Source organism: Pipistrellus kuhlii, unplaced genomic scaffold (genome assembly GCF_014108245.1).
Source record: "Pipistrellus kuhlii isolate mPipKuh1 unplaced genomic scaffold, mPipKuh1.p scaffold_m20_p_1, whole genome shotgun sequence".
Lineage (NCBI taxonomy): Eukaryota > Metazoa > Chordata > Mammalia > Chiroptera > Vespertilionidae > Pipistrellus > Pipistrellus kuhlii.
In genome coordinates this window covers 135737409-135762280 of record NW_023425404.1, presented here as the reverse complement: position 1 = coordinate 135762280, position 24872 = coordinate 135737409, and the positions used below count along the sequence as shown (strand labels likewise).

General features: G+C 40.6%; 1 protein-coding gene across 4 annotated transcripts in view; it reads right to left on the bottom strand.

Annotated features, from left to right (window-relative positions):
* Window positions 1-754: 754 nt before the first annotated feature.
* Window positions 755-24872, bottom strand: part of PPP3CA (protein phosphatase 3 catalytic subunit alpha) — a 291565-nt gene continuing 267447 nt past the window's right edge. For 2 of the 4 annotated variants that reach the window (XM_036410486.2, XM_045570402.1), the window contains 4 exons: window positions 15496-15580; window positions 7570-7667; window positions 4638-4667; window positions 755-1530 (listed from right to left, as the gene is read on the bottom strand). In XM_036410486.2, the coding sequence (XP_036266379.1) occupies window positions 1334-1530; window positions 4638-4667; window positions 7570-7667; window positions 15496-15580 (410 nt within the window). In that variant the 3' untranslated portion in view covers window positions 755-1333. Of the gene's footprint in view, window positions 1531-4637; window positions 4668-7569; window positions 7668-15495; window positions 15581-20398; window positions 20551-24872 lie in introns of those variants that run through there. The other 2 variants (XM_036410494.2, XM_036410503.2) reach the window with 2 other exon arrangements.

Genomic DNA, 24872 nt, shown 5'->3' with positions numbered 1-24872 from the left:
AAAAAAGTTTGTGGCACATGACAGAACAGAACAAATTAACTAAATCATTATGACATTAACAGTTACCATGCATTTAGAGTTTCACATGTAACTACAAACTTATTTAAATTTCACAAGGTTGCTAAACATGCTAACCATCTATATGTGCACTGACAAGCTTATGTTAAAAACTTTTAAGAATACTCTCCCCTTTTAGATTTTTCAAAGCTTTTTTGATTACAAAATTTCAAAGGCATTAAGCATTTTAGAGAATATAAAGTACGCCAGTATACATACATTTCCAGTATATGTCAGACAACTAAGCGCATTACAGTCCCATACAGGCCGATACAGCCATTTTTTTTTCTTAAAAAACATGCATAGGCAGATTTATTTTTACAGAATATAGATGCTTTATCACTGTACTTAATATGGTATCTTGTTCACTATACTTAAAAATGCACCACTCATAAATATTTAATTCAGCAAGCCACAACCAAGACTTGATTTATCAACAAAACCCCTAAATATAAACAGCAAAAAAAAAAAAAAAAAAAAGATAGATGTAATTATTCCAGTTCTTTAAAACTTAAAGAAAAGAAATGAAAAGATATTCATTGTGAAATTAATAAGGTGTCATATTGAAAGAAGGGCATTCAAGCACACTAAAGAAACCTGAGGTAAGCATAATCTGTACAAAATTAAACTGTCCTTTTTGGCATTTTAACAAATTTGCGACATTCATTTTTTTTTCTTTTTCTGTGTGTTTTTTATTTTTATTTTTAAGACTGCCTAATTCATTTTATAGCCATTGTCTGACAAGAGTAGCAAAACATTATCAATAAATAGTCCTTAGTTTGTACATCATTTTGTTAAAAATGTTTGATGTCATCCATTTTTAGTGCTGCAACTGTAAACGTACAATAGAGTAAGAAATTAGACAAAGTTTTCGTGTCCAGTAACATAATGAAAGACCTTGCATTACCCTATCTTGGAGTCCCCAATGCAGGAGGAAAACAAGTCCATTCCCTAACATTGCAATATATACTAGCATTAATTAGCTTTCTTTTTTTTTTTTTAATTTGCTTTTCCTTATAAGCATTTTTAAAAGGTATACCAAAAGAGGTGTTTAATCACCACCCTCACCAAAATATAGTTTATTATCTATCTCTCCCTCTTTTCTAAGGATAGTGTAAACTGGATCCAATTCCTGGCCCCCACAGCAAATAAGCTCTCTTCAGAGGCAAGAACATACAACTGCCAATATGCAGCAATCCCACCATGCCCTGCAGCTCGAAAAAGAAAGAAAGAAAAGAGAAAGGAAAAAGGAAAGGAAAGAGTGAACAGGAAGTGGTCACTGTATATTGCTGCTATTACTGCCATTGCTGTCCGTGCCGTTAGTCTCTGAGGCGAGGGCCTTGTTGATGGAGTTAAGGTTGGCGTCGGAGGGCATGGCATCTCTGCGAGGTGGCATCCTCTCGTTAATTCGGTCTAAGCCTTTGGCCTCCTCGAAGCTAGTGATCTTATGTTGTGGTGAAAATCCTTTGATAGCTAAACAGAAAATCATTAAGAAAAAAAGAGAAACTGGGTTAGCCAGAGGACGACCAGGGGCCCCACTCTTGCATCGGGTGGTGTTAGAGATTTCGCAGGGAGAGATGGGGATCCTTTAGTAGAGAACAGTGATGGGATCTGAGCACAACACAACGAGCTCCTTACCATCCCCGCGGGTAACCAAGGGTTGGGAAACAGCCAATGTCTCTTGCCAACCAAAGCGTCCTCTTCAAGTTAGTGAGATGGAAGCACGTCTCTTTTCTTCAGGAGAGTTTACATAAACAAAACCCGAGGTGGACATGGAAAGAGGAAAGTGCTCTGCCAGGGCCAGGTTTCTAGAGCCAGCGCGTATCCACGGGCCACATTAATGGGGTTATGGCGCCAAATGCCCTGACTTTGACCGGAACACTGCCCTGCTGTTACCGTTCCATTCTGCTAGGAACAGCAAGTTCAATAGCGTCACAGAGGTAGGTGGATCTAACATTCTGGTAAAGAGCTTAGAGCAGAAGCTAAAAGATAAAAGGCATTAACTTGGGGCATTTCCATGCCATCTCAGAATCCCAGAAAGGCTTCCTTGACAATCAACTCAATAATGGCATGGAAGCAATAAAATGAAAAGCTCCCGTGTCTCCCTCAGCGCTGGGAGCATGTGGAACGGGAGCAGAGGTGAGAGGGACTCGGAAAAACCAAGCTCGCATCACTAAGTAGGAAACGCTCTCTACCCTTCAGCAGCGAACAGGTCAAACTGATGTTCATCTGGTACCCATTCCTGCCTAAGTCACAGAAGACTCTTTCTTGGTAGGTCAATGTAGACAGGAGCGATAGTTCAAGAATCACATGGAGAAAGTGCCTTTCATGTTTAGGAAAAAAAAAAAATAGGACTAATTTTGGCCCCATTCAATGACAACATGAGTTTTCAAAGGGGGGCATTGATATCCGATTTTTTTTTTTTGGAAACCTTAGTGTGCTCCGGAGACTAAGGTAAGGCATATCTGTTCTAGAAACTAAAGGATTTCTTCAGTGGGTGCACCAAGTTAGCTGAAAGTCAAATACATAAATGGGGAACCAGTGACATCAGTTTGCTTTACTCTCTGGGAAGTGCAAGCCAGGTACCAAAGGGCCAATCTCCAATGCCAAATTAAGCTGCGTCTCCATGGCTGATTAAGGGCAATTTCATGGCACCTTTATCCTTCCCACCTTATTTGGGGGGAGGGGGGAGAAAGAAAGTGGTTTCAAGCTGAAACGCTGCCAGCCACTCTTACACAAATGTGCAGTTTGTGCCTTTGATTAGTATGGATGAGATTCTTAAAAGATACACCCAGTTGCTTCTAAACTCATTAAGCGATGAGAAATAGCTTGCTCCCCCCCTCTGCATTTTAAAGGTTAGCATCATGGTGATTAGTCAACTATGAGAGGAAGAAGATGGGGAAATGGGGAAAGACCAAGGCCCAAAGCAAAGCTTCTTAATTCTTCTCTAATTCGGTAATAAATTGCAGAATAATAGAGCTGTCTAGTGAGCACCCACCCTGAAAACTAACTCAATTATTTTGAGAGACGAAACAATGGCACAAAGTGGTACTCTGTTCTTTTTCTAAACCACTAGGAATACCATTTCATCAGAATTAGTAAATATCGAAAGTTCATCATCGTGATTAATTTTATTAATTTCAGCGATACAAGTGGAATCTCTGGGTTTAAAAGCCCATAAGATGGGAGCATAGAAATTCAAACTCTCGTTAGGACCATGCAATATGGTCAGAATGGGGCTCCGTTGCTAATCACCCCTGTCTAGCCTGGTACGGAAGAATGTGCTCTGCTGTAGTTGCTGGTCAGACAATGGGTATTAGCAATTTACATTGGTAGTGTACTTAACACAACACAGAGTCACAGAAACCACAGAAAACAGCCAAACTATATCCACAAGAATGCACACTGCAGATTAGAATGTGCCGAGAGGAATAGAGAATTCCCACATAAATAGCAGCTTATGCACTGCTATTTAGGAAGCAGTTGTATTTTCTCTTACGTTGCTATCATTTCCCCTGCTACATCCAAATCATGTACAGATTAAAGAGTGTAAAGTGGCACTTTTGAAACATCACATCCAAGGGCCAGATGCACACACCATTTGGGGGAAAAACGAAGAGTTATCTTTGCAAGAGCAAAATACAACTGAAGAATTTTGTTTTAAAGGGGAACTTCAAATTATTCTTTTTTACAATTTCCAAAGGTAGGTAGGTATCCTATTAAAGACTATGTTGATATGCAGTTCTCTCATGACTATATACTCACAAAGCACTTACTTCAAAACTAATTGCTAAAGGATCAAGTCTACTGTCCTTGAGCAGCGCCAGGACATGGTTGGTGATAGACATGACTTGATTTCCCCTGCAGCACCTAGCAGAGGGCCTGGTGCAAAGCAGGCACTCAATAAATGTTAATCAATTGAGTGACAGCCGCTATGCTAGGTACTTTGCCACTTCCACAGATACTTGCTGGTGCTAACTGTACTGCCAATTCCAGTAGGTTAAAATTTGGTTAGAGTATCAGAACTGTTTATCTCATACACAGCTGTCTCTTGTTAGATTATTGTTTAGAGACATAAATTAATGTTGAACTACAACAAAGCACTATTCAAATGAACTTTTTTTTTTCCTTGCTAGATATTTCTGAAGACTAGAATTCATAAAGCTATTTTTATTCTCTCCTTTTCAGTGCTGACTGAAAGTGATTTGAGGGAGGGACATGGTTCAGCTCAACGAGTATTGTTTTGCGCGTTATTTGTCAAAACAGCTGCCATAACCCCCACCCCACATCGTTCAAGATATATGATCCTTTTGTTTTCTGTGATTATCCTAGATTCATTGTATACAAAGTCAAACATAGCTTTAAGGGAAAAATAAAACAAACAAACAAACCATAAAAAGGACACTTTCCCCTTTAAAGCAAGAACATTTTGGTTAATACTGAGCCACAACTGTTAGCCCAACACCCACACACTCTGTACAAGCTACAGCAAAAATAAAAAAATGAAAATAAAAAATGAATACACCCAGCAGAGCCCTTATCTGTTGCAGGTACAACAGAAAGGGGACTGGCCAATTTACCTTCATCAGCCTCAATAGCCTCAACAGTAGCTGAAGAGAAGAAAGGGGGTGCAAAATGAATGAGAAAAATGAGCAGAGGATTTTTAACTCTAAGAACAAATCAGTGACGATCAAGGGAACTAAGAGAATTCATGTTCCTGTTAAGTGCTGGATTCTGGCACAGACAACAAAACAGAAATGCTAAAAAGAAAGAAAAAAAAACACAACAAAATAAGTTTAATTTATAAGATGGATACACACGTCTGAGTGAACTGCTTTGGTTTGTGCTCACTAAATACATGACAAAGTGACCCTTTAGGAAAACACGCAGGAAAGTTTTCTTTTACTCAGATTGAATTGATAAGGGTCAATCTAAAATGAGCCTGTGACTGGCACCAATTTCAATAAAACCACTGCTGTGCTTGGTGAGTTACAGTTTTAAAATATTAGGAGAAAAAAATAAGGCAGAATTTGAAGCAGTTGCCATAATGTCAATGGGGTAATTTGTGCTATTTAATATTAAGTAGCACATTTCCCTACTGCAATGGAAAAGGGGGATCGATTTAGAGAAAAAATAAAATCAATGTGTCTTGAGCTGAAAATGAATATGTTTCTATAAAGACCAACACCCAGCATGATTAGAATGGCGAGGGATAAAAGGAAGGCCATGGTATACTTTGGACTTGTTTTACCAGGCAATCCGATTTAAAATCGTTTTTTTCTTATCGTGCTATCATTTCTGGGAATGAAATTCTTGAAAAGTTACCATCAAATGGTAACATGCCAATAGCAGCTATAATTCCATCAGCACGGTAAAGCAAAGGCAGCCTAAATACTGCAAATCAGCATATTTCAGGAGCTAAACTTGGAAGGCCAATTGCTTTACCAGTATTATAATAATGTGAGTGTCTATATTCCCACTGTACAGGTGTATGCATCTTTCAGTTACTAAGGATAGTTGATATTTCCTTAATTAAGTGCTAAAATGCAAAATTTCTCCATGTTTACTTTCAAAAATTTATATTAAAATTCTACCCCTTGACTTTAATGAGCACATTCCTTATAATTTAAGGTTTTAAATCTAGGGCAACTGCCAAATGTGCACTACAATCTACTTACAGTGCATTCTAAATTCCACCTCAAAAAAGAAACAGTGAAGCTTTACATAATTTCTCCTTTCAGACAATTGAAGGGCATCAGAAAATGGATTCTGAAATTGTATTAATGTATGTGGTTTAAAATATATACTGAATTTTCAGATTCTCAGGACTATTGAGATTCCAATGCTTATGTCCCCTGTGTGTATGTGAGTTCAACACAGAATAATACAAACAATGGTTTTAAAATAACATGAACAGAAAAGGTAACTGAAAAATCTAAGTTAAATACCAGTGAAAATCTGGAAATCAGATGAACAATTGTAAGAACTTAAAATAACTTAAGTTTAAAAGTAAAGCAACATATGCGAAACCATACCAGCACCAACATATTAGAACTATGTACTGTTGTTAAGTGTATCCTTTTAGAGCAAATATGATCATAGTTTCTGATAATACACTTGCAGTACCTTAAAATGTGCTTATCAAAAACTATGCAGATTTCAATGAAGTAGTTGTCCATTTTGAGTTTTTAAGTGATCCATTGATGTGAATGGTGCAGAAAGCATGTTTACTGTGATGGGAAACATGCTATGTTTTAATAAACAAGTTGATGAAAAATTTTAGGTGTAAAGGGGGAATTTCCTTAATACTATATATTTTCCTGCTATCATTTAGAAATGTCCTCTTTTGTAAAAACTCAAGGATATTGATTTTGGAATAAATCACTATGAAAATAAAGAAAACGAAAGTGTTGCTGCTAGGGGGTGATTATTTAATAGTACCTTATACCTGAAGTTGAACACTACTCTCCATGCAGAGAGGTGGGTCTAAATAATGTAACCACAGAAGACCTGAATCTTCTAGTTTGAGGGATAGAGATAGAAAAATAAAACACAAACGCACACACAAAAAGATTCAGGGCAAGATATAGGAAAATAAGCAAGAGGCTGAGATTGTTTTGAAAATGTTATAGGGTATTTTTGTTTTCCTTTTTTCATGTTAAAGATTAATTTAACTGCAACATTTCCATTAATGATAATATTAGTTAAAATAGATACTAAAACAAAAGTAAAAGAGTGTATCTGGTAGGGTAGCCACTAGCCACATGACTATGTAAATCAAATTAATAAAAATTAGATAAAATAAAGCACTTTCTCAGTTGTATTAGCTATATTTAAGCTTGTAACAGCCACATGTTGCCAGTGACTTCTGTACAGATACAGACATTTCCGTCATCACAGAAGTGTTATTGGAAAGCGCTCATCCAGAAAGCTACACATTTTAATACAAACTCTCTGGGTCTTTTAAAGGAAATGGTTTCGTTCTTTTTCAGAAATAAAACATGGTTATACTCAGTCTGTTTTGGGGGTATAAGTAAAAGACATATTGAACTCCCAATGTCTACTCAAATGGATAGTGAAATTATACTTTTTATATTATTCCTACATTTTCCACTGAAATCTAAACTTTGGTACGTATATTTGTATGTGTGCGTGTGTGTGTGTTTTTCATCCATCAAATAGACAACCAGAACATTTAGTAAAAATGTAATTAAAACTTTGTTTTTAGCAACTGATGGAGAGTGGGCAAACCTATTGTGCATGTAGGAAACCCCAAGGCCTGCACATGGTTCCCATGTGAGCGCTTCGGGAATGCAGGGTGGGTCCAGACTCCATTCCCACGCAAGAGGGAGGTGTCTTGTGGGACATGATTGGTCACGTGGATGTATGGGTTCAGACCTTCTTTGAGCCGAGAATAAGACAGAGCTTAAATGAGTGAATAACTCAGGGCTCTAATGACACGGCTGACTAATGCTCCTGGCACGGACAGGCCACAGTGAAGGGGCTGCTTACCGCTTTGCAGAGTTTGCTTCCCTCCAGAGAGCACGCCGCTGGGAAGCATGCCTGTGGGCGTCAGGCCTTTCAGCGTCAGCACACTCTCGCTCTCCTCTCTGGAAAGGCACAAGGTGAGGGGGGACATTAACTCTCATTTTCTGTGTTTTTTTTAAATGTACTTTTTATTGTTGATAGTATTACAGATGTCTCCCATCCCCCTCCCCCCCTCCTTTTCCCTCTCCTCCCAGTCTTTAAGTCCCCCCTCCCCGCTCCCGGCACAGGTCTTCACCACCCTATTGCCCATGTCCATGGGCTACACATATAAATTTTCTTTGGAGAGAGAGAAAAGACTGATGAAAAAATGCATATAATAACTCACATTTATATCTATCTTGGCTCTGTAGATCTTTTTTTAACTTAAAACATACTAGATTTTTATGCATTTGTATTGAAGTAATGTTATGTAAATGATGATTATACAACTGGGATGGCTCAGTCCCTTCTGAGTATTGAAGATACAGAAAACAATTCTGATTATTAAGCGGGCATCACAACACACGGTGGCTGCTGGGCTTCCCTGGTGGGATGCAGATACTGAACATGAGCCCAGGGGAGTGTGGATGGGAGTTTTTCAGCCCAGGATCAGGAAAAATGAGTGAAGCTCATTTGATTTGGGAGAGAAAACCAGGGAGTATATAGGAGTTTATGGGAGATAAAAAGTAAAATACACGTATGTATCAGAAAGCTAGGTGTTACATACAGTGGGCTGAGGAATTTTGACATTACATGGTAAATATGCAATATAATGACAACTAGCCAATATTGCAACCGGTAAAATTTCTCAGCTTTCCTTTTCAGCAGCCTCTTTCCCCACTGCTTTGCTAATATAAAATTGCTTTATTACTCATTATGACAAATGTTTTCCAAATAGTTTATGTACATCATTATTTCATTATAATTGAATTAATCATAATGATTAAATAACCATGAAATAGGAATAACCTCCTATTTTTCCATGTAGCAGACACTGTAACCCTATATAATCCCAAAAGCTTATATTTCTTATATATCTTACTAGAGGCCTGGTGCACGAAATTCTGCACAGAAGGGGAGCCCTCAACCCAGGCTGCACTTCTCGCAATCCAGGACTGCTGGCTCCTAAATGCTCACCTGACTGCCTACCTGATAGCTCCTAACCCCTCTGCCTGCCTGATCATCCCTAACTGCTTGCTTGCCTGCCTTCCTGATTGCTTCTAACTCTTCACCTGCCTGCCTGACCACCCCTAACTGCCTCTGCCTCAGCCCCTGCTGCCATAGCTTCATCCAGAAGGACATCAGGAATGATGTCCGAAAGGTCATCCAGCTGTCTGATCTAATTAGCATGTTGCCCTTTTATTATTATAGATGTTTACAATATCTGCAGCTACCCACTTCACATTTTTATAATGCTGAAGATGACCCACACAGGATTCCTAAACTCCGCCCCAAACCTGCCTCTTCCATAATCTTTCTTCATCCTTTAGTTAACCTTAAAGATTTAATGTCCTTTTCCTATCTCATGCCATGTCCACTCAATCAGTAAATCTGAAGGCTCTATTCACAAAGTATTTCCAGTAAGTACCTAACCATTTCTCACAATACTCCTCCTCTCACTGAGATATAATTAACGTACCATACAATTGGCTCATTTAAAACATACAATTCAATCAACGGTTTTAGTACATTTATAGCTGTGAAACCATCACCGTAGCCAACTTTACAACACTGTCAGCCCTCCAAAAAGAAACCTTTGTGCAGTAGAGGCCACTTGCCCTCTCTTTCAGCCCTGTATAACCACTAGGCAACTCTCTATAGGTTTGCTTCTGAATTTCACACAAATGTAATCATATAACACGTGCCCTTTTGTAATGGATTTCTTTAGCTTGCCACCAACAACTCTTACCTGGATTGTTTTAGCAGCCTTTTATGAAGTACCCTTGCTCCATGCTGGTCATGCTCTGGTGCCCACCTCCCCACCCCCCATAACTATTCTCAGTGTATCAGCCAGGCAGAGCCTTGGAATACCTATGTAGGTGCTGTCTCTAAAATGTTGGACAAGAGCACTCAAAAACTTGCCCCCAACCCACATTCTCCCATCCTCACCCACCTCTTACATCCTATTTCTTATTAGCATCCACATCCCCTAGTCACGCAGGCGTCTTCAAACTACGGCCCGCGGGCCACATGCGGCCCGCAGAGGAGTCTGATCCGGCCCGCCAGGTTTTTTGGGCAGTGAGCGCAGCCGAGGTGTTACAGTAGGAATTAGTAGTTCATATAGTCCGGCCCTCCAGCTCTCTGAGGGACTGTGATCTGGCCCCCACTTTAAAAAGTTTGAGGACCCCTGCGTGTCTTCCAGATGCAACCAGCGCCTCCCACCTGAGGGCTCTGCCCCTGCCTGGCCACACTCTCCCCCTGACAACTGCGTGGCTCCCCGCCTCTCTGCTTTCGATGCTGCTCAAGCATCGCCCTCTAAGTGAGGACTTCCTTGAGAACACTCTAAAAAATAACAGGCTCCCTCCACTCCCTCTCCTCCTTGCCTACTTTATTTTTATCTGAAACCGTTCAGCTCATTTGTTTCCTGGTGGTTTTTGGTGGTGGTTTGGGTCCCCTGCTCACTCCCTCCCACCCTGGCTAGGGGGTCCTCCTGTGAGGAGGGGTTTCTGTCCGCTTTGCTCACGGCAGCGTCGGCAGTGCCCAGACCAGAGCAGCGCCTGGTACACAGCCGGCACTCAAAACACAGTTCCTAAAGGAATGAGTCAAAGGGAAACAGAAGGGAGAATGGCAGCATTTTATATTTCTGTCTCCTTCACTGCAGAGTTTACTTAAAATATTAGGTCTGAGATGGTCAATTAATCCTTGTTTACTTTCAGGCAGTGCTTCAACCCTTTCAGGCTTCTGCTGGCAAACCACTAGAGGTTCCATAAAAGAGAGAAATGCTCTGAATGCTAATAGGTGGCTTTGGAAATATTGAGAGTATCTCTAAGTAAATGAACATATTCTTTCCTGTGCGTTCATTTTTTAAATCTGGTTTCCTTACCTCCTTTCCCTTTCTCGTTCAACTGTTTTTCTCCTCTCTTTATAGTCTTCTTATTTTTTATTTTTTTTTATTTTTTATATATATATTTTTAACAGAGAGGAAGAGAGAGATAGAGAGCTAGAAACGTCGATGAGAGAGAAACATCGACCAGTTGCCTCTTGCACACCCCCTACCGGGGATGTGCCCGCAACCAATGTACATGCCCTTGACCGGAATCGAACCTGGGACCTTTCAGTCCGCAGACCGACGCTCTACCACTGAGCCAAACCGGCTTTGGCAGTCTTCTTATTTTTAAATTGAAGTATAGCTCACTTACAGTATTACAATAGTTACACATGTACAGAGTAACAAATCAATGTGTACCTATCTTACGAAAGACCACTACAGTCAGTCTGGTGACTATCCGTCACCATGCGAAGTTGTTCCAACACTAGTGTTGTTGGCTATGTTCTCTGCACTGTACATTATATCCCATGACTTATTCTATAACTGGAAGCTTCTTCCTCTTCTTCCCCTTCACCTATTTCATCCCATCCCCATAGGCCCTCATCTGCCTGTACCCTTCTGACACAACCACTACTGCCCCACACAGAAAACGTTTTCTAGAAGTTTCCCTATATCTCAGTTGCAGCCATCGCTGCAGAGATCTCCCTGGAAGGAACATAACCAGGCTCCCCTTCTGGAAGGTTCTGTGCTCAGTTTGCTTCATTTTCTTTCCGGGTTCCTCTCTTCGTCCCGGGTCATCTCCCCAGCCCCGTGGCTGACCTCTTGCTCTCTGTCCAGACCTGTGCTTTCTAACGTGGCAGCACCCCAGCCGCGGGGGCTCTTACTGCTCCCCCCTCAGCCCCGCCCAAACATCACCTGGGATGTGCTGCAGCTGGAGTGTTCGCATCAGATTTCAAAGACGTGATACAGAAATAAGAATGTAAAATCTCTCTTTAACAAGATGTATGTGGACTACATGTTGAAGCCATAACATTCTGAATCTATTACATAGAAAGGATATAGGATGTATTATTGCAATGGATTTCACCTGTTTCTTCCCACTTGCATTTTAATTGCGGCTTCTGGAAAACGTAACATCACAGATGTGGCTCATTACATTTCCCTCCGAAGGCACCCCTCCAGGGGATGCTTGTCTTTCCGCCCCACCTCCCTCCCTCCCTCCCGCCCTTGGCAAACTCCTCCCCTCTGTGCTTCCGCTCTGTGTACACTCCCATGCCTGCATTTCTCACCGCTCTCTGAGGCTCTGGGGCACAACTCCTAACCACCTTCTGCCCCATGCAGCTGATCGCAGCTCTCCCCAGGAAAGCTGTTGGAGATTTAAACGGATGCATGCTTCCTCCTCCTTAGACAACGGCATCCTCAGGCTGTCAATCACACCGGCTAGTACCTCTGTGGAACAGTCTTGGGATATGTCCTCTCCCCGGCCACCTTTGCACAGGTCAGGGTGCTTGCAGCAAACACCAGGACCCACTCTGGCGAATGTTAACGTGCAGAGATGGATTAAAAGGTATGAGGGAGCTCACGGACCCAGAGAGCTAGACTGGAATGCTCGGTAGTGGGGAAAAGTACCAGGGCTCATCTGTACTGCGGGACCCCACTCTGCGAAATGCTGCCACACTGTTTAGAGTTAATACCAAGCTTGTGCTAATGCCCTGGGGTTGGCCCCCCAAATACTGAGAAAGAAGCTCCTCCCCTGCCGGCCCCTCGGATCCCACATTCAACAGACGAATCACCTCTCCCCCGCCTGCTGCTTCCTCAGGACGCACATTTCAAAAGGGAAATCTTATGTGTCCATGTGATTGGTGGATCCTGGGCAACACGCCTGCCGGGGCTGCCGAAAGACAGGCTTCTGGTCCCCCCAAAATGATGCAAACTAGCGAAATGTAAGGACTGTGAGGGACAGGTGTACCACCATCTCCACATTCATCCGTTAAATCTGTAATCTGCTAGCTTCACAAATTCCTTTGTATCTCTACTCCTTTACTCTGATGTGGATTATTTTCATAGTTTCTTAAATGTCCTGACACTAATAGGTCATCTTGCTAACTAGCCTTCACATTGTCGTTAATCTACACCATCTACACATTAGTTAGAGCATGTCCCTCATCCCATGAAAACCATCCCATAACTTATTTCCTGCACATACAACTTTCATGCTTTTACATGATATTCAGACCATTAAGGATCTGGACTTAAGTCCATTTTCAGCCCGCCTTTTTTTTTTTTTTTTTTTTTTTTTTTTTTTTTTTTTTACTAGATTCCTTACTCGCCTGCAGTCTTACTACCCAGGTCTTTTCAGTACTTAGAATTCACTAACTACGTAGTTCACTTTCACATCAGAGTCATTAGTGCTGCTCCCTATGTGAGTCTGGACACATTACTTATCTCAGTTTCCGTTTCCCCGCTGAGGTCAACCCAACCTGCAAGTTCGCTGTGTAGACTCCTGTCAGGTGCGTACCCCCTGGGGCATGGCACCTGGCATTGAACTAGGACCTCAGAAAAGGCTGCTCTTGGGACTCGGTGGCTGGTGGCTGTGTTTTTGACAGTTTCTCAGCTTCCAGGAATGCCTGCACCACAGCTCTCTACCCAGTGAACTCAGCCTATCCTCCTTCAATGTCACCCTCTTTACGGACATTCCTTTCAGGAACTACTCCTTGCCGTCCCTTTCCACAGCAGAGCATCTCATCTTGTGTGCAGTAAGCATTTTATTGTCTTCCATTGTTGATTTTCTACATGTCTGGCATTCCAACTTGGTATCCATTTTGCTTAACTCAGTATATAGTACACATTTCATGTTCAATCTTTACTTTCTAAGCTTAAATTTTCTCTGGAGATGATCCCCTATAGTCCACAAGTTTACTGAGATGTTTAATTACAAAAAGCCATAAAATACATCGTGTTTTAATTTTCTATCAATATGGGTAGGTGTAACCGGTTTGGCTCAGTGGATAGAGCATCAGCCTGCAGACTGAAAGGTCCCAGGTTCAATTCTGGTCAAGGGCATGTACCTTGGTTGCGGGCACATCCCCAGTAGAAGCTGATCGATGTTTCTCTCTCATCAATGTTTCTAACTATTTATCCCTCTCCCTTCCTCTCTGTAAAAAAATCAATAAAATATATTTTAAAAAACATGGGTAATCTTAGTCAAGTCACTGATCATCATTGGGCTCAAATGGACCATTTCACAGCTGGAAATGATTGCATCTTATGCACCAATAACGTTACATCTTAGGCAGGGGATAGGAGGGATTCCCCAATTTTAGGACCTACTTATGATTTGCAGCATTGCTCCTCATACCTTCAAGTGGTTTAAAGACTAACATAGTCACGCATGTTTTTATATTAAGAAAGGCTTCTCCTTTTTCCCCTAAATGTACTCTCATGTGGAAATTCTGGAGCTACTTTTTTCTTCTCCTCGTAGAGATTTCAGATAGGAAAAGCAAGCAAGCCTGTATTGGTAAATCTGAGATGACAAATAAGTGTTTATACATAATGTCAGCCGAGCGTGTGATCTTTCTAGCCTTTTGCTGCCACAGGACATCTAGCCACAGAGGCCTCCTTGCTGGTCCTCAAAACTGCCGACCTCTGCTTCTCTCTAAGAATCCTTGCACTCGCTCTTCCTAGGCCCTGAACCCTCTCACTCCCTGTCTCTACGAAGGTCATCCCACACTTGCTCCAGTGTGGTTACTCAGAAAGGTCTTTGTTGATCACATGCGAAAATAAGTGCCTCATCCCCCAACTTGCTCTCCCTTTATATTGCTTTCTTGTTTTTCTTCATGATATCCGAATTGATGCCTTAAGTTTTATTGTATTTATTACGGAATGAATGAATAAAAGAATCCTAAAACTTCAGCAAGCAGTATAAAGTATTAGAGCACATAGGCTGGAGGGGGAAACGCTGCTCTATCTTCAGCTTTAACATGACTTTCCAGGATCTGGCTGCCTACCACGAAGCTAGTGCTGACTTTGACTTGCTGTCTTTGAAAAAGCACGTTAATACTTTTCCTCACAGTTCCCTGGCTTGTGGCATCAAGTCATCCAGTCTCTCTTTAGTGACTCTATTGTAACTACTGTGTGTGAAAGAGTTGAGGCAAAAATTAGGCAAAATTAGGTTATGAAATTATACAATATGTACATGGCCCACTTCCCAAGATTTTCCTATTTACCCTTTTTAACTTGTGATTGTGAACTGACTATTTGCTCCTTACATATAAACATGCCATATCTTAAATGAATTTTTGGAAGAGAAATAGAGTTATAATATTTTGTATGAACTAAGAATAGGTAACTGAATTTAAGTAAAGAAAAATGTAGCTAATTCTCTTTAAGACTATGCTTGTTTTCTAAACCCAGGCTTACTCATAACATGATTCATGGTCTATTTAAAAAATAACTATGACATGAGAATTGAAACATTAAATAACTATTTCTTTCTCTCAGTGATTTATTAGAATAATATAGACTCGCATGAACAAACTTTATGGTTGGTGTTCATTTCCTAGAAGTCTAGTAAAATGCACGTAATAAAATCATCTTTTACCACAGAGCCAGAATGAAAAATAAAAAAGGCTATAATAGCTTTCTTCTTTTACTACATGTTCAACCTATTGTGAAATATATGTTTTAAAAGTCCAGCAACAAATACAGGCTTTAAAATGTGAAACAGTCTATTTGGAGGCTGTCCCTGCGGAAATAATGTAGTGTATCTCAATTTGACTAAAACAGTGAGAAATGGACAATTCCATTAAAAAAAAAATGATGGTAAAGCAAATATCTTCTAGCAACATATTTACATTACCAGAATACATATTAAGTGATACACAATCAACTTCAAAACAGAAACAGAGGAAAAGCGATCCCACCTGAGGACCGAGAACACTCTGGCCATTTTGCCTATTGCTCGGATCTTGTTCCTTATCACCTCCTTCCGGGCCGCAGCTGTGGCTCCTGCAGTTTAAAACAGAGAGTAGACCAGTCAGTGCCTTTTTATATTATTGCAATTACTTTACAAATTTTCATACGTAATAGATCTTGTGAGCAAATCCAGTGTCCTTTCCCCACTCCCACCCCTGTAAGAGGATTTATCTGTAAATCAATTTAAAATGTATGTATCTGACTTTAATATTTAGATATGATTCTTGAGAGGTCCCCGGAATGCAAAAGAGAAACTCTGGCGATTCCCAGGGGGAGGTGGGTGAAGCGCTAAGTGAAAAATCAGCAAAGGGGCAGGTTCCTACTGTTTTCTTCCAGATCAGTTCCCTTCTCTTTTGTTTACACAGAGAGAGCATGCATTGGCAGGAGGAATGAAGTGAGTCACCAGGATCTTCTACTCATTTCCTGGCTGCATGCTGGGAAGACTGCATCAGGAAACCACTTCATTGCAAGTTCTCCCTTGCCATGATCAAACTAGCGAGTCTCAACTCCTTATGCTCCCTGGACCATCATCTCTATTGCTTAATGGCCAGGAAACATTGTTCGTTGCACCTGATACTTTTTCAATTTCTGGTTGGTTCGCAAGTTCTAGAGAAAAAAAGGTGGAAAACTACAGAGTGGGATTCAGGGTGAGATGGTGGCACATGAGTGTTTGTATATGAGTGTTATGTAAATAAGTTACACATAGTTCTGTTTTACCACTGATTAGATTTTCCAAACGTTAAAAAAAAAAAAAAATCAGTCTACATAGGTTATTGTTATTATAAACATTTTCTTTTTTATTATTATTTGAAAATAATATTATATGATCTTTAGTGAATCTGTTTTGTTTTTGTTTTCTTACATTCCTGAGCGTGTTTGGAAAAGTACAAGACACAGAAACACACCTCTTTTAAGATTTTTATAATCCGAGTTAAGAGGGACAAGACATCCTTTTTATACATTACATGGGACTTTGTAGAAAGTGTTAACACAAGCCACTAATAGAAAGGCAACAAAATATTTTTAGATAATTTCAGAAATGTTCCCAACCCGATGAACAGTTTAAGCCATATAATTTGTTCCAAGGCTGCAGTCTATAGGAGATAATTGGTGTAAATGTTGGTCTTTTCAAGCTATGAAAAGAACAAGCTTTCTGACCTTTTCGGGAGGAAAAGATTTCTGCTGTTTCCCTTAGAGGGCTCTCAAGAATGCAGAGTCCTTTGCATTGTTTGAAAAGGGTCAAACAATTAATCACCACCCTAACATTTCTATAAAAAACAAAAAAACTCACACTGACACCCACAGAATTTTGCAAACAGTTGCAGAAAGGCCTCGGCCTTTATCCACCCCAAGAAACTGAGAACATAATGGGGCACTTTCTCCTCCTGAGCAGCTTCCTTTGTCAAAGGTGATGCTAATGCAGACCCATCAATGGTGCCCTGGGTGCGCCCAGATGTGTATGGGTGAGTCATCTTCCTCTCACCTTCCCTCACCTGACAGCCCTCACACAGCCTGCATTTCTGCTCATTTCTTTTTCTCTGTGGCAATCACAACATGGCAGTTATCTCCCAGCATAGTCGATCAGCAGGACTTACTAGTTCTGCCAGCTACTCTACCTGCACATGAGTAGAGTATGCTTGAAGCCCCATGGGGAAGAGCCATGCTCCTATCCAACCCTTCTGATCAATGGGAAGCATGGGCTCTTATTCACTGCTTGTCCTAGAATTACACACTATTGGCTGGAACATTGGACGGGACAATGGGGTGGGTGTAGGATAACCTGCTTCCAACTTGATTCTGTGTTTTCAGAAATGTATGTTGTCTATGTTTTGTAATTAAGTTTCTTTATACAGTAAGTCCTGTCCTGGAGAGCATCTAAAAGCCTGAAATGTCTGGGCTTGGATTTTTAGATAACCGATGATCAAGAAACTACTAAAGCACATTTGTGAAGAAGATAAAAAAAAAATACTGGGATGGAAACTCATCTCCTTAAGGCAGTTTTCCTATATATGTATTTTCCAGTCATTCCGTTAAGTGCTGCTTTCAGCCTAATGGGTTATTACTACTCTGTATTTAATATCATCAAGTCTGACTGGCCCAGTCCATGCAGAGGTCATGATGTGCTAAGTGAGGAAAAGAGGCTGACCCTCAACAGCAAGCAGGGTAGCCAGATCATAAAATCCATCCAACAGACACAAACAATGGAAAGTATGGGAAAGCTCCAAAAATCATGACTATATTTAGAAGCACAAGACGAAAAGCAGCAAGAAGGAGTAGTTAAGTGTCTAGAAATAAACTGTACATATTTAAGAGAAATGAGAAGGGGAAGGGGAAGATATAAAGTATACAAATATATAAAATATGTAAGAAGGATAATCTCACAGAAATTTTTCACTAAAAGACTTGTAAAAACCAGAACCAGAGAAAAGAAAAGTAAGACACTAAGTTGGAAGGGAAATAAATTATGTAGAGCCATTCTTCTGAGCTCAGTATGAACAGATACTCGGAAAATGCTCAAATAAAAATTAAATTTTAAATATAAAATGAACATTCTGACAGCCAGTTCATCATCCCTTATTTATTTTTTCAAATCAAATGAGTGCATACGGCAGACATTCTATTCTATATATTCACGGTGGTGCTCTCTACACTGCCACACTGTCCCTGAGGAAATGCTATCTCTCGTTGGGTTTCTCATGGACCCAGGTAAGAGGTCTTCCTACCCCTTTTATAAAATTAGAATACATTTACTCAAATTTAATCACAAGCAGTAAGAAAAGACATTAAAAACTATGTCTCAAATATATTCAGATTCACTTCAATATTTTCCAAATAACCAAATCAGAATTAAACTAACACCACACATTTATAACCTCACAAACACTTAAAATATTCAAATAAAACATCTGAGTTGATAAGTGATTGAACTTTCGGAGCTGACCAACAGCAGGACAGATTGAAGTTCAGATACAAAGGTACTCATGTATTTAGTATCACTATTCCTGATTTTGGTTACTTTCCTGAGTTCATTAACTCTCCTTTTCACATAGTTCTTATGTCCCACTGCAAATCCTCACAGCACATAATTCAAAAGAAAGATAAGGCAAAATGCATGTTATCTTAGAATTTTATTTGCTGTAACATGCAAAGATAACGTCATATTCAACACTCATGGTGCTTGCTCTGTTTAAGCTGTGAAAATGTAAGCACCCAAATTAAAATTTAGTATAATAAATAATGAAGACACATAAAACAGCTTTTACATGAAAAAAATGGTAACTTTTTTTATCGATAACAATATAATCACTTATTTTAACTTGAAATTCTAAAACTGGATGGCAGCATTTTCTTTTTCTTTTAAAAAAATACATTTTATTGATTTTTTTTTACAGAGAGGAAGAGAGAGGGATAGAGTAGAAACATTGATGAAAGAGAATCATCAACCAGCTGCCTCTTGCACTGGGGATGCGCCCACAACCAACGTACATGCCCCTGACTGGAATCGAACCCAGGACCTTTCAGTCAGCAGACCGACGCTCTATCCACTGAGCCAGCATTTTCTATGTTTTAAAAAAAATATTTAAAAAAAAATCTCACCTATGTTTATTGAGTTTTAGAGAGAGAGAGGGAGAGGGAGAGGGAGAGGGAGAGGGAGAGGGAGAGGGAGAGGGAGAGGGAGAGAGAGGGAGAGGGAGAGGGGGGGGGAGAGGGAGAGGGAGAGGGGGAGGGAGAGGGAGGGAGGGAGAGAAAGAGAGAGAGAGGAGAGAGAAAAACTGATTGGTTGTTTCTGTACCCCAAAAGGGGATTGAATCCACACCTAGGTATGTGCCTTGACTGGGAATCGAACCCTTAACTTTTTTTATGTACAAGAGGACACTCCAACCAACTGAGCCATCCAGCTGGGACAAAACAATTAATTTTAACTAAAATTTCATTTTGTTTTTCTATTCAAATATTTATCCCTTTTTCTTTTGGCCTCTGTCTTTCTTTAACTTTTAGGTTCTAATATCTTTATGCCTGGGGTATTATGGTGTATTTCCAGAATCTAGGCAACCCTGCTCTCTCAATTTTCCTCAGAGCAGAAGAGGCTAATGTACAAAGGGATCTTTAAAGATGTGCTTTTAACATGTGTCCTTCCCAACCTTAACTTGGCAGCTTGCTGACTTCTCAGGAGGCTGTAAAGGTATGGATGCCACAGGGACTGCTGAGCGAGCGCCCCAACCCTACGGGAGACCTCAGTCTCTGGAAGGAAGTGGAGACCGGGGGCAGCTCCAGCGACGAGGGCCCAGGGGGACAAAGGGAGGTTCTTTCCACGTGGCTGTCTGCTCACATTGCAGGTGCGGGCTCTGTCCTCCGGCGGCCCGGTTCCCACCCGAGCCGCTGCTACACAGTCCTCAGTTTTGACTGAATGAGGGGTGTGTGGAAAGTGCTATATAGAATACTATTTACTACCCAAATCATTCACTCAAGTGTTCTTGTGGGTTCTATCCTAAGCAGCCTGCCACATGTCCACCGCTGCCCACTGAAACATGAATGAGCGTGGTCTCCACTTTGGAAGAGCCCATGCCGCTGACAATGAACTGTGCCAAACAAGAGCATGAAAGCAGCCGCAGGTGCTGCCAGTGAGAGGACCCTGGGCAAGTCTCGGCTAACTCCTCGCTCAGGAGCTGCGTGTTGGTGCCTGAAATCGGGTGCAGGGAAGAGAATCTGCAAATGTCACATACCAGGGCCATTTTCCCTGGTAAACAGGCTGTTGAGTGTTTACCAGCACACCGGGCATGAGAAAAATGTTCACCTCGAGAATGACAGTTAACGGATCTTAAAGAGTGGCGAGAATGGGTCTTCTCCACAGGAGGAGGATAATTCTCAAACACGCAGGCTGAGATGATCCATGTTATGTGTGATGATGGGTGAGGAGTCTGGTGTGAGTGGAGTTTGGGTACCTTGGGGTGAGGTGAGGGTGAGAAGAGAAGCGGGAGGTGCCTGGGGCTGGAATGTAAAGGCTTTACAGCACAGTAGTGCATGGAAACGAGTTTAGACATCAGCATACACATAACAGAGGTAAACAGAACTTACTTGTCATTTAGCCCCAAAAAGGAAAGAAAAGGTTAAAATGATGGATAGAGATAGATATGTGACAAATATAGTCAAACTAGTAGCCTGCTGCACAAAATTTGTGCACATTAAAAGGGAATTAGAGGAAATATTCTAATATTGCTATTTGCCCTTTTTCTGTAATAGAAGTGTCCGAGATGAAAGAAAATTAGTAAAATGTGTATGAAAATCTTTCTATCAGAATCTGGGACATGCCACAAGACCTAGAGTCAAGTCCCCGCCCACCACCCATACACGCCTCGAAAACACAGAAAATCCAGACCTGGCTGGCCCCACTCCCGTCAAGCCCCTCTGGGCAGGGGGTGCAGTCTCAGGTCCCTCATCAAGCCCCACTAGGTTGGAGGCACAGCCTGAGGTCCCTGTGCTGGGGTAAGGGGTGAGACCTGAGGTCTCCCGGCCTGGTGCCAGGGCAGGTGGCCATGGTCTGAGGTCCCCAGTCTAGCCCTGCCAGGCAAGGGGCAAAACCGTAAGTCCCCCATCAAGCCCCACCAGGCAGAGGGCATGGCCTGAAGTCCCCCAGTCTGGCGCTGGGGTGGGGGGATGCAGCCAGATCTCCCAGCCCATTGCCAGGGCAGGGGGCATGGCCTGAGGTCCCCCATCAAGCCCCACCAGGCAGGGGCTCAGCCTGAGGTCCCCAGGCCCAGCACCGGGGCGGGGAGCATGGCCTGAGGTTCCCATCAAGCCCCTAGGAGCAGGGGGTGCGGCCTGTGGTCCTTAGCCCTGGCCAGGCGCCATGTAGCCTCAGTTCCCAGCTGTTCATTCATGACCTTGCAGTGTCCTGGCTAATTTGCATATCCTCTATTATACTGATAGATCTTCCTTGTAGAAAGTAGGTGATGGGTATTGGCTACAAAACTCTTTCAATATTCCTGTCTATTTAAAACATTTTGTAATAAAACTTCAAAAAATAAAACTATAATTGGAAACACTTGATTTTGAGGGAAAAGGACTCTTCATCCTTCCTTTTTTTTTTTTTTTTTTTTTTTTTTTTTTTTTTTTTGTATTATATGGGGGATGCATGATCTTGCTGAAGGAGGCAATGAAGGAAAGTTCTCCTGGGCAGTGACCTCACCCCAGACCTTCTGTAACCAGCCCCAGGAGAAAATGGAATTGGTTAGATTTTGTTTTACAAATCCCAATGCAACCGATTCTAATTGGGTTCAATATATTTATACAATGAGAACTTGTATGTAGCAGATAACGAGCTATCGATACATACAAGTTTCATCCTCAGATATATTACTAGAATGTGAAAAATTTTTTTTTAAAATTGTTATTATTATTGAGCTGTTTTCTCCTCAATGGAAAAAGTAGAAGTTTTCCCTTTCTTTATTATATTGGCCTCACATGCCTTAGTTAGGCTTCTTTCTTTAAAGGACTCTCAGCTAACACAAGTGTATCCATACCATAGGTTTTAAAATAAAACTTATTTTAAAAATAAAACACCTATATAGAGAAATGTGCACACACACTAACATTTTGCTCTTTTTAAAAGGAAAATACATATTTTAAAAACTGTATTTTGTTGGTAGGCTTCAAATTTCTTTTGACTTTTATTTCAAATTCTAAGAAAATATTAAAGAAAACTCACCATGTTTCCACCTTTGTTTAAAGCTAACAAAGTTTACCTCTGTAGAAAATCTATTCGGCTTGAAAGTAAAATTTTATTATGGTTTTATTATATGTAAGCAGAGTTTAGATGTGCTTCAATGTTTTATTTTTGTGTGAAATAGAGCAATTACTGAATTTTAATAAAGGCTATTGATGGAACACAGTATAAGGCATTGAGATAAGAAATAAGTTTTGTTGTGTTATACTGAAGACAAAAATTGGTTTGGTTCAATCCAAATCAGCACCTTGGACTTCAGATGCCTCTAAAAACCTAGCGTGATAATGAAATTAAGAGTATACAGACTGTCTTATTTGGGAGAATTCATGTCCCAATTGGCCCCTATAAAAAAACTACAGGACCAAACCTTGTGCTATATAACCCCTTAGCTGTATCTGTTTTGTCTTTTCTTTCTGTGACCTAGTTTAACCGTAACCAATATTAAGGTTCTATATCCCAACCAAGTGATGCTATCCAAAAGGTACTCTCCCCCCAGTTTTGCCCTTGGCTATGAGTGTGACAGGGATGCACTGCATTTTCCTAGACCAGCAAGAGACTGAGTCCTGGATCCAGGGACGGCACTGGCACTGAGCAACTGTGTTCACTCCGCTGGAATTGCTTTAAAACGAGCTTCTACATTTTTTCCTCATGCACCCACAACAGAATCTTCTCCAAAAAACACAACTGCAACCTACAAGCTTAAATAGTTGTGAAGAATATGATATTGTAAACACTGTCATTTTAAAATGACAGTTTTTTTCCCCTAAAACTGTATTTCCAGTTCCATTTCTGTGATTTTTATGCTAGTGAATGACATATATTTCTACTTTAAAATATTTTTATCACCATATTGTACATGGGTGTAAACACATGTTTAGAAATTTGAATTAAATGTATTTTTAAAACTTTCCTGAGGCAATCAGACCATAAGTGTTCAAAACTCCTTTGTGTTCAGTATCACAGTTATTAGGGGTACATAATTGATTAGATAGCATAAATATGTGATGTTTCTATAAATGTTTAAAAAGCATAGAAATAAAATTTTATTAGAATGTATCCCTTAATAGTAGGGAGATTACACTGCCTTGAATAAGGGACTTCCTAACTCAGAGTTTCTCTAACATCTTTCTGACAAAGCATCTCAAAGCCATGCTCATAATGACTATGTCCAGGGAGACCTGTGCCTTCTATTAAAATAGGAGAAGGCAACTGAGAAAGAGGAGGTGGGAAAGGAGAAGCTGCAAGAAGGCCTGTAACCTCCAACTCAGGTCAGTCCCCATGACCATTTTTAGGAAAGGGGCACATGAAAAAATGAATTCCCTTAAAATTTCTTTTGAAATATGCTTGGGTCACTCAGTAGTACAAATATTCTGGCATGAAGATTGCTGCTCTATCAAGAATTAGATTACTCAGTTTTAGGTTTGGTCGTTGTTGGAAGATCTCCTGGACTAGCCATAACCTGCACTGCTCATCCCCTGAGGGTCAGTGTGGTTAAAAGCCAAGCTGGTCTGCAGAGATTGGTTAGGTGCTGCCCCTCACAGAATAGTCCTATGCATGCCTATGCAGGCTACTCTATTAGGCAGAGGAAAACACCTTCAGCGTCACAGAACTTTTAAATCCCTGTAAAAATCTATCTTTTTGAAGATTACAACCTAAAACTGTAATACCTTTCTAATTTGGATTCTAACTCTACCACATTACACAATCATAAGTGATAAAATTGGGATATAATGGCTACTCACTCCAAACCACTGCAAACCACATACTATTCTAAATTTCTTCCATATGCTTTTTAGCTCAACTAAAATCTCAGCAAGCAATAAAACCTGCAATGGTGTGATATTTGGCATAAGACTATTCTGTTTTATATCCCATTTTGAAAGCAACAGAAGATCCTTCAAAATTTTTTTTTTGAAGAATGCATATTCCAAATTGGGCTCTATAAAACCACAGAACTAAACTGTGTGCCAAATAATCCCTAAACTTTATCTTTTTTTTTTGTCTTTTCTTTCTCTGACCTAATATATATATATATGTATTTTAAGTCTCTCCTATGTAATGGATTTTAAGGACGGCTAGAATAGCCTAGACCAGTGGTTGGCAAACCTCAGCTCACGAGCCATATGTGGCTCTTTGGCCCCTTGAGTGTTCTAACATCACTTCTTCAAAATAGACTAGCCCAGGCCAAAAAACCGACTTCTGCACATGGGCCACTAAGTTTCAATTGCACTGTACATGTGCGCCCACACGTGGTATTTTTTGTGGAAGAGCCACACTCAAGGGGCCAAAGAGCTGCATGTGGCTCACAAGCCACAGTTTGCCAACAACTGGCCTAGACTATGTTTAATCTCACTTCTCCTGTCATAAAATATAACTAAATTCTTTAGATAGGAAGTCTTAAAAATATACAGACTACTCCCAAATGTTAAATAACTGTCATTATTTGACTGTCTTTCCTCTTAATTAAAAGTTACTTTTGTACAAGCTCTAATGGATTCCACTGACTTCTGTGCTTCAAGACTCTGTTCCACCTATTCAATGACCTCTCAGCAGAGTTGCAGAAATTGGCTATAAGCGTAATTGTAACTTGTGTAGAAATTA